The sequence below is a fragment of the Hippichthys cyanospilos genome, chromosome 4 (genome assembly GCF_059441005.1).
Source record: "Hippichthys cyanospilos isolate Australia breed blue-spotted pipefish chromosome 4, RoL_Hcya_1.0, whole genome shotgun sequence".
In the NCBI taxonomy this organism is placed as follows: Eukaryota; Metazoa; Chordata; class Actinopteri; order Syngnathiformes; family Syngnathidae; genus Hippichthys; species Hippichthys cyanospilos.
Window position 1 is genome coordinate 21,185,528 of NC_142372.1, and position 9,939 is coordinate 21,195,466.

At 42.9% G+C, this 9,939-nt stretch overlaps 1 protein-coding gene across 3 annotated transcripts; it reads right to left on the reverse strand.

Annotated features, from left to right (window-relative positions):
• Window positions 1-330: 330 nt before the first annotated feature.
• On the reverse strand, window positions 331-7,749 carry LOC148424981 (SKI family transcriptional corepressor 1 homolog-B-like). Of its 3 annotated transcripts, none has more exons than XM_088414023.1 (8): window positions 7,583-7,749; window positions 5,198-6,920; window positions 4,796-4,865; window positions 4,622-4,675; window positions 4,389-4,451; window positions 3,396-3,470; window positions 3,203-3,277; window positions 331-1,055 (listed from the first exon to the last, which is right to left on the reverse strand). In XM_088414023.1, the coding sequence occupies exons 2-8, from the start codon at window positions 6,908-6,910 to the stop codon at window positions 958-960; spliced, it is 2,148 nt and encodes a 715-aa protein (XP_088270149.1). In that variant the 5' UTR covers window positions 6,911-6,920; window positions 7,583-7,749; the 3' UTR covers window positions 331-957. The 3 variants fall into 3 exon arrangements, with proteins under 3 accessions (XP_088270149.1, XP_088270148.1, XP_088270147.1); XM_088414022.1 differs by lacking the exon at window positions 7,583-7,749 and adding an exon at window positions 7,057-7,170 and having other exon boundaries at window positions 331-1,052; XM_088414021.1 differs by lacking the exon at window positions 7,583-7,749 and adding an exon at window positions 7,057-7,170.
• Window positions 7,750-9,939: the final 2,190 nt, after the last annotated feature.

The window sequence follows — 9,939 nt, forward strand, 5'->3', positions numbered from 1 at the left end:
GCAGTCAGAATCACAGAAAATTAACATTCATTGTGTGTCAGTGAAGTGACATTATGTCTCCGTATGAAGCATCCAGGGACTCGCAGCAGCACAATCGATATCTATTAGGACTCCCCTCAGAAGAATTAGATGTCACTATTAGATCAGCCTTGCTCCCTTGACACCATGTCAAACATTTTAAGTTGACTGATTGCTGATGCCGGTGCCTAATGAAGGAGATCATGTTGAAGTCAAATATACTAAGAGGCAATGGGATCATGTTCTCCATGGCTCCGGTAGGTGTCAGAATAAGACTACTCAATGTGCAGAACGCGGATGAAGACATGGGGACACTGAGAGAATTTTTTTTTATTGCATGACCTCAGACATACATTATGATCTCAGCCACTCTTGAAGAGCTTCCTTTTCAACATAAACATCTGTTTTTTTTGTTGTTGTTTTTTTTTTCCATATGACCATTTGGTATAGAAAGGACGACAAAAGCAGCGATGTTGCCCATTTAAAGTGCTTTACAACACGGTGGTACAAATAATCTTAAAGAGAAATGAAGGTGAATGTGTAACTGAATTTTAAACAAGCAACAAAAATCTAAATTCTGACAAAGGTTTTAACTTATCACAGTTTGACATGCCATTGCACATTGTCACATACAATGTATACACGTAGTGCTCTCCCTTTTTCAGAATAGTTAAATAGCAGGTGAATACTGCATGAGCGTTCGTAACAGATCAGTCGAGTCTCATTTTAAAACAGCGTCGAAATAAATCCTGCCTTCTCTGAGTGTCAGTGTGTTCACTCAATTGCAAGAATCACCGGTGTGCCTACGGTGGTGATTGTTGTGTTTGTGACTGGCTTTGTGATTGTGTGTGTGTGTGTGTGTGTGTGTGTGTGTGTGTGTGTGTGTGTGCGTGTGTGTGTTTGTGTGAGGACGAAGGGGGTTGTAACTTGAGCGAGAATTTAAGGAGGCAGCAGAGGGGGTTTAAAGGTGCAGGCTCCCGTACACTGGCGAGGGCTCAACATCTTGCAGGAGAAATGATGAAGGGCGTCGTGAGCTTCTAGGAAGGAACAGGCCCATTAGTGAGAACATGTCCGGTCGCATTTAAATGACTTACTTGTCCTTTTTATTAAGCTATTGACATTGATCAACTCTGATTTAAGACAGTGGTTCTCAAATGCGGGTACGGGTACCTCTGGGGCACCTCTGGGGGTAGTCGAGATTTTAAATAAAACAAACATGCAAAAAGCCCATAAAAATAACAATTGTATTAACTGTTTCAGGAAAATATAAGTTCATAAATAAAATGTTATGTTCAGTCGGTTATTCGATTTCATTATTTAAAAAAAAAACAGATTCTCCGCCATACTAGAATGATTCTATCCAACTTGCCACGTGCCTCCTCTCTCGTTACCAGTCAAGTTGAGGATTTTAATTTTTGTGAACACATCTCTATTATGATAATAAAAGAGGACAGGTTAAAGTTAAGGTTATTTTTCTGTGGACAAATATTTATTTCTAATTGTTTATTTTTGAAAAAAGGTCCGACACTTTATGTTAATTACATTTTGTGGACAAATATTTCTTAATAGTTATGTTAATGAATTATTTTTGTGAACAAATCACTAGTGTAATCGCAAAAAGAGGAAGCTTTGTATTAAATATTTTTCTGTGGACAGATAATTATTTATAATTATTTCTTTTTGAGAACAGGTCTGACTTTATGCTGATTATCTTTTGTGGAAAAATATTTATTAATGATTAAGTTGATTATTTTTTGTGAACAAATCTCTACTGTAATCCCAAAAGAGGACGCTTTATATTTAATATTTTTCTGTGGAAATATATTTATTTAGAATGATTTCTTTTTGAGAACAGGTCTGGCTTTATGTTGATACTTTTTGTGGACATTTACTTATTAAGAATCAAGTTAATTCTTTTTGACAACAGATCTCTTCTATGATCCAAAAGAAGCCACCTTATGTTGAGTATTTTTTGTGGACTAATACAAATTAATTTTGAGAGATTCTGAAGTTTAATAAACCAGACATTGATGGCATGTTTTAAGTCTTTCTTTTTAACCCCCAAATTATTTGCACTGATTAAGGAGTACTTGGCTGAAAATGTATTTCACAGGGTTCATTGGAAAAAAAAGGTTGAGAACCACGGTTTTAAGCTGTTGTCGCTCTATTGATAAGAAAAAAAAAAGGTCCCGCCATATTAAATGACCTTGAAGTGGTTTTTTTGCGTCAGCCTTTAGGTCTAAGTCAAGTGTCTATACTCAGAATGAAATGAATCAAAAATAAAGAAGGGATTGAGTACAAACATGCTGTTTGGCCTCGTGATATTTACAGTGACCCCCTTTGTGTACTTAAACAAGTGTAACACGAAGCCAATCCTTTAACGGGTAGCTTTAGTTGCTGTCTAGTGCATGTAACCGATACAGCAGCACATAATGGGTTGTCTATTCAATTTTCCAGCGTATGATTTAGGAGAAAATAACCTCGGCAAACAAAACAATGCGGTTTCAGGTTCACTTTTTGTTTGAGATGCCTATTCAACTTATCAACCGCATGCAGCAGAAAAAAATACGACTGGAGTCAGAAAGATCAATAGGTCCCCAAAAGTATTGGAACAGTGAAAAAGACAAGGTTTTTGTTTTTGTACATCTTGCAAAGGTTCAAATGTGTTTGGAAAATTGGTAAATCGCAATTTTTTGGGTGAACCTTCTGATATTTAGTCACCCATTTTCATAATAATTCCTGAATAATGACATATTTCTGCAATTGTCTCGCAACCAGTTCAAGGTGTCCCCCGCCTACTGCCCGAAGTCAGATGAGATAGGCACCAGCAAGCCTGCGACCCTTGTGATGATGAGCGGCTCTAGAAAATTGATTAATAGATGGATGGCATATTTGGGGGAAAACTCATTGGTTAAATACACTTTAGCATGTCACGCATAGGTTAAGTCGCATTAGAATGCTTTCAATGACAATCCTTTGTGGTTGTGTATAAAAGTCATTAAAAGTGTGAATGTCCAAATTTGGGCAAACCGAAGTGCCAATTTTTACATATGCCAGTGTCACTTTTACTTATTTTTATAGAAAGGGTATGTTACCATTTTAAAAATGGCTCTGTCTCCGTTTAATTAAAAAGCACTCTTGAAAAAAAATGTCATTTTGACTCATAAAGGGCGGAAACACTAACCTCGTACAATTTGCAGCTGCTGGACCATTTCCTCTCTGTAGGACAGCTCACGCTTCATTTGATCCTGAAAATTATCTGAGGAATATTGTGGACCTTTAAGATACATTCCTGTTTTTAAATAATAATGCAAGCCCCCAAAGAAGCAAGACAATGGTGATGACAAAGTGAGCATAACTCTACATGCAGAACCTGCCTTTTAAATGTTGAAATTCTCTCTCCAGCTTTTTCCTCAGCTCCATCTGCTCCATAAGCTGCTTCTGCAACTCCTCTGTAATGTTAAAGAATACAATAATATGAAATAACGCACTTGCCTGCATGTAGGCCTAGCGCTCCTTGATTTTTATTGACACTGGATTAATTTAACAATTACTACATATGCATGACATTCGTGTCTCCTCGACTAATGATGAAGCAAAATATATAGCGCAGTTCCTATACATTTCTGATGGGCCAGTTCAAAATCAAGGCAGATTGGAGAGCATTAGAATGCGCAGGTGTACCGCTCCAACACATGCATAATGAGGTCATCTTCTCTTCAATTTCCCCATCACTCCCTTAGATTAATATGTATTGAATAAATGCCCATGAATGTAAAAGCATCGCGACATGAGGTGCATTGACAACAACAGCCGCCTCCCGGTCTCATGCGTGTGCGCGTGTGTGTTTGTGTGCGTGTGCGCGCGCGCGCATGTGAGTCCTGTAGCAGTGACCGCGTGTGTGCGCCAGAGTAATTGTCGCACAGCGCCCGCAGGCTACACGAGGCCACGATATTTGGGTCTCGGGGTTTTTCCAAGCGTTCAAAAATAATTAGCTGCCACGCCTCGGGGTTATGGCTACGTTCGTTAAAATATTAATAGCCTCTAAACGATTTCCTCTTACAATAATAAGTCCAAACGACCATGTCATGTGATTTAGTGAGCAACACCTATGGGAACGGTTTAGGCTCATAAGATGCAAATTCGCAGGGGTAATGTGCCACATGATATTTAGCAGGATGCGAGCATTTATCTTGGTGAGGAAGGATTCATAAATCAGCAGTCAGCAACGGATAAATTAAGTTGCGACAATTAAATGCATCAAATATAATATTTGTCTTATAATTAAATGCATTAATATTATACTCCTGTGGTAGGTTTCTGTTTTTATTGCAAAAACTGTCAATTTCAAAAATGATTTTTTTTTCTACCTTTTGCCATGTTCTCCAGATTTCGTTCATGCACGCTGATGTCAATGCGCAAAGCTCCTTCAGCTGTTTAGAAAAAAAAAACACGAAACACACCAAATATTAAAATAGCAAATTGCGCATGCAAATAAAAAAAGGTCTTAAATTATATTGTAGTTTGCAAACATTTATATGGGCTTAAAATATATTGTAGTTTGCAAACATTTATATGGCACATTTGTGTATACACAAATTACCTTGACTGTTCTTTTGTTCCTGATTAAATATGTTCGGTTGATCGTGGTGCGCATCTGAAAGAATGAAAAAAAAATCCACAAACGTAGGCTATTAATAGATCTGGGTTGGAAACGGGGGTGGAAAAGCATCACATATGCACACACAAGCAAGTTCTAAATGACACAAATAATCACCGTTTGATCTGTCCGGCGACTCGAACGTCTGGTCCACTTGCACTTGGCCATCCTTTTCATGCTCGTATACCTGGAAAATGATGGTCACGCGCACTTAAAATATATTGCGATTTCAACTTGAGACAAGGAAGGCCTTGATTCTGCAAATTGATAGGCAGCCCGCGAATCAACGAGGAACCCCATCACTTATCGGTGCAATCAAATAGACGACCATTATGGGGTGACACGCAATATAAGCCCGGTTCATTTTTTTTAATTGATGTTCTTTTTACATGCATTTATAAGCCACTTATTTTTAACGAAGGCCCACATTCACGAAAATGGCGCTTTTTAATTTTATTTTGAGTAGCCGCTTCGGGGGTTTGAATTAACGTAAGGTTTGATTTTCAAATGGCATCTTACGTTTTGAAACGGTGATCCATCCCGAGTGAGCCGGCCCTCATCTGAGGAGCCTGCAGTGTGCGCGGAGTCCTCGGGCGATGATGCAGGGGGGCGGCAAAGTGTCGGCTTTTCCTGGCTATCATCAAGCGCCTCTGGCGTGGGAGACTCGCGGCGGTCCCCCCTCGGCGAGATGCGGAGGGGCTCTTCATCCTCAGTTCCCCTGTTGGACTCCACATCTACGTCGGGGTCGTCGTCGTCGTCGTCTTCCACGATGTCTCTGTCCGGGGACATGGATCTATAGCTGGACGTCTCGCTGACAAAGTCTGGGGAGAGGTAGCCGGACCGGGTTCCATACAGCTTGGCGATGGTCTCCGCGTCTTTGACCACAGGTCTGAAGGCAGAGATGTAACTGATTTTCCGGTGTGACGTCGTCTCGTCCCCGGACCGGTCATCGTCGTTCCTGCAGTTGCCGGATGAACTGGCACATCGCTCTCCCGCATCCTGTTGATGCTGGTGGTGCTGGTGGGAGTCTTTGGGGGTGCTCGGACGTCTTTTGCTTTGGTTTGCTGAGTCGAGGTCGGCCTGGCGGAGCGCTGGCAGCTCCGGAGGTTTGGCCGCGTAGGGCGTCATCGGAAGGCTGCTCGCCGAGGGCCAGAAGACGGGGAACGCGGGGTAAATTGCGTCCTTGGTAGCAGGCCAAAACACGCCAGGGACGTTGCTTTTCGTCACATCTGGCACGCCGTCACTTTTTTTGGGACACAGGCCGTAGCTGGCGAAACCATAGGGGTGGTGCGGGAACAAGGGCGGGGGGATTTTTTGAAGCATGCCAAAGTTTTTACTGGGAACCGGGATGAGTGGGTAGCTCCTCGCACCGCTCGCCAAAGCGATGTTATTACTCCCCTGATCGTCATCGCAACGTAAACTTTTGCGCGGGGCTTCCGGAGAAGCGCTGCGGCCGAGGGTGGAGGATGCTTGCGCTTTCATGGGCGACTGCTCCCTCGAGCTGCCCATGGGAAGCGTCCTCTTTCTGCTGCCTCCGTTGAACATGGCCTTGACGTCCTCCCACGCGTGGTTGATATCATCCGAGGGTTTCTTGTCCGTCAGCTTAAGGTGGCGCCGCCACGAGTTGAAGTTGGCCGCGTCCGGCTGCAGGTATTTGGACTCCGGGGTGCGATGCGAGTGGAAAATGAATTTATTCGGGGAGAAATACATGTTGCAAAAGGTGCACTTGATGCACTTGGCCCGCGAGCTATTGTACCGGGCCGGGATGAAGCTGCCCCGACAGCCCCAGGCGCACTCGTGGGACACGTCGAACGCGAAGTTCTCGGGCAGCTTCGGGGGACTGTGCGCCCCCAGGAAGGACTTGCAGAGCCTCTCGGCCTCCCGCTTCGTGATCATGCCGCAGCGTCTGGAAGAGATGGGCATGGCGCCGGCGCGTCGCAGGAGCTCCAGCTGGACTGGGGTGCACTGCACGCACGTGATCCCCAGTGCCACCCTGCGGTTGTGGATCTCGTTGTAGCTGTAGTTCTTCAGCAAGGTGTTGGAGATCTGCGCCAGGCACAGTCTTTCCCTCCCGTCTATAACGAGGGAGACGATGGGCACCCCGTACAGGGAGGTCTCGCTCACTTGATTGGGTTTGAGGGGGCCGGAGAGGCCCGGAGCGTCCCGTTTGGGGCTCGGGCTGGAGCTGACGTCTCTTCCGGCCTCTCGAAGCTGTCCGGGTATACACTCCATCCCTGGAAGCCTGTCATTCACATAGAAAACTAGAGTGATGCTACACACAAAACAGCGTACAAATACAATGGCGAGTCAAATCAAGAGAAATTATGGCAACGCAAGCCTTGTGTTGAATCGCTATACATTATAAAGTCAACGTATACATTGCTCTTAATTCCTCCTGCAAGATATGTCACGTCCCTCCTGTGCTGAGGCGTGGATGTGCTGCTCCTCCTTATCTTCAAATCGGCTCAGCACTTATGAGGCAACTACTTAAAGAGCCACATAAGACCTTCGGAGGCAGATAAGGACAGCAGGAAAATGCATCCTGAGCTGCACCAATGCGCTTAGTGGGAGGAAAAGAACAAGTGTAAGCTCCTTTGCTGGTAATTACACAGATCCAACCGTGCGTCTTCCCATTGTTAATAAAAGACCAGCCCTATATATAATTAAAGCATCAGCAAGCGGATTAACCTTAAACTGGCAGGAAGCAGGTCCACCTATACCAATAGTCCACACATTTACACTTTTGCGCGCTTTTACGCGGGCCTTTAGGGCTCTTGGAAAAAAACACACGGCTCTCATTGCGCCACAAAAATGGGAAAACACACTCAAAAATTATCATTAAGCATGCAATTATATATAAAAAACTAATAATCGCCTGCAGATAAGCAACAATACAATTCTTACCTATACTCCTCCAAACGACGCCCGCAAAATGGCCGTAAAATATAACGATGGATGAACAAAAAGTAAATGCAAACAAAAAGAGCATATATGTACAGTATTGTACATAAGGTACGGGGTGCGTTATTTGACTTTATGTGCACACATGCTGCAGCAAACAAGGTGCCTCCATCCTGTTGGCCAGCAGGGAGGTGAATGGCGGGGAGACAGCGAACACATGGCACCTCTCTCCAACTCCCTCTCTCTCTTGCTCGCTCACCTCCCCTCACTCTCAAAACAAGGCTCCTCTTCTTTCTTTCAGTCGCGACGAGCGACCCTGTTTTATCGTACGGCAAAGACTCACTTTTTCTTTCCTAACATTTCTTTTGAGGGGGCTTTTGACGGAATACGCATGTTAGGACCTTTAGTGATGCAGCACCATCATACATTCACAACAGTGAGCAAATGGAAGCAAAACTTCTTCGTGACCGCGCTGAAAAATGAAAGTCATTCAGTTTTATTGTGCATATCCCCATTGACCAATTCGGTGTTGATGAAATAAAAAGTGGAACTTTTCAAATCATCCTGTGTTGAGATTAGGTTTAGAATAGCTGTATTTCAGGTCCAGGCCCTTACGTACTGCAATATGATTATTTAAAATGTTTTAAAAATTCAAACCTATATGCAGTTAAATATAAGTTAATAACAGAATATATAGCTAGTTAAACTTAAAAAAATAATGTCTTTGCCAAACACATTTGGCCCTGAAACACTCTGGCTCATACACCACGCAAAATGTGCTTGGAAATTGCCTCCGCTGTTAAAAAGATAACAGAAGAAAACAAAAAAAAAAACAAAAGACTTCACGTGAACTCAAAATTTCGAGGCAACAACCTTCAAAAAACTTTTAATTAGTTCAATAAAATATTTAAAGTGCTGCTAATGTGAAAATGAGCTTTCTCGCATTTTCGACAGATAATTTGCAGAATTGTCTCGCACAACAAGAAGTGATGAACACTTTTTGTAAGCAATCAGCCTGTTTTGGTGCAATATGAATGTTAATGGTTCATATCTTAAAGTTATTATACTTTAACTTAAGCTTTAGCCACCCCGGCAATTGTGTTTTTTTTAAGTTTGTTTTGATGGATACAATATAGATAAGTAAACACTTTGCAATAGGAGGCTTAATTGTGTCTGTTTACACCGCAGGTATTGTAGGACATCCTTGAAAAACAGAAATGCCCCTCCTCGCACACACATTGGCCAAGAGCCATGCAGAGTAGTGCCACTTTATGGTCTACAGCCAGTGTTTTCACCGAAGAGAAAGACTGAGCGAGCTGAGGGGTGCATCAGGAAAGACAATTGGCCCGCCTCATTTATCAAGTTACACCACCATCTGCTTGGCTTCCACGGCTACGCAAATCAATGTGAGGCCTCGGTATGTTGAAGGCAAATGTGGCGGAGGGAGGGTGGGGCGAAGAGATGACGTTTAAAAAATGTTTTAATATCTATGAATAGTCCGAGCGAGGGAAAAGAGAATAATGCGGGATAGTGTAAACATTGTGGATATACCTGCAGCAGGTGCGCATAGTCAAGCGATTAGATTTATATATATATATATATATATATATATATATATATATATATATATATATATATATATATATATATATATATATATATATATATATATATATATGCAAAACAGGAAAAAAGAACAGGCCGAAAAGAAAATGTAATCCTGTGTTGCAAATGGAGGTCAAGTGCCAAAATATATTCCTTTTTGTGTGTGTGTGTGTGTGTGTGTGGGGGGGGGGGGGGGGGGGGGGTTGCTAAACACAGCAGCTGCAGAGACTGCAGGCCACGCAGCCTTGAGGCGTTGTGGTCTATGGGGGAGGATAAAAGTGCACATAAGGGCATGAAGTTAACAAAACATTACATTTGTACCCAAAAGGAGACAATTGACTTCCCGTATAGGGACAAAAAAGTGGAGTCACGTGCTTCACGGATGAATACTATAGGAGTAGATAGGGTGAAACATTTAAGTGTTGACGCAATAAGCGAATGACGCTGCGTCCTCATCGTTTAATATTGATGCTAAAACCTGATCCTTGCTCTCGTCTTTCACCATCAAGAGGCTTCCCTGCCGCCCCCACCAATAATTACAATTTTACACTGTAATTATTCCTCGTCTTTTAATTATTTAGATGGCCCGGCTCAGTGCAGCCGTTGCGGCAGCTCATCCTGCAGGAAACGTGAGCTGACGCGGCCGCATCGCCGCGTGCGGACAGGAGATTTTAATGAGTCATTTAAGCAGCAGTTTCGGCGAGCTCCTTATTATTTCTGTCGGATACAAATGAGCGGGGCCTCGCAGACAGGCG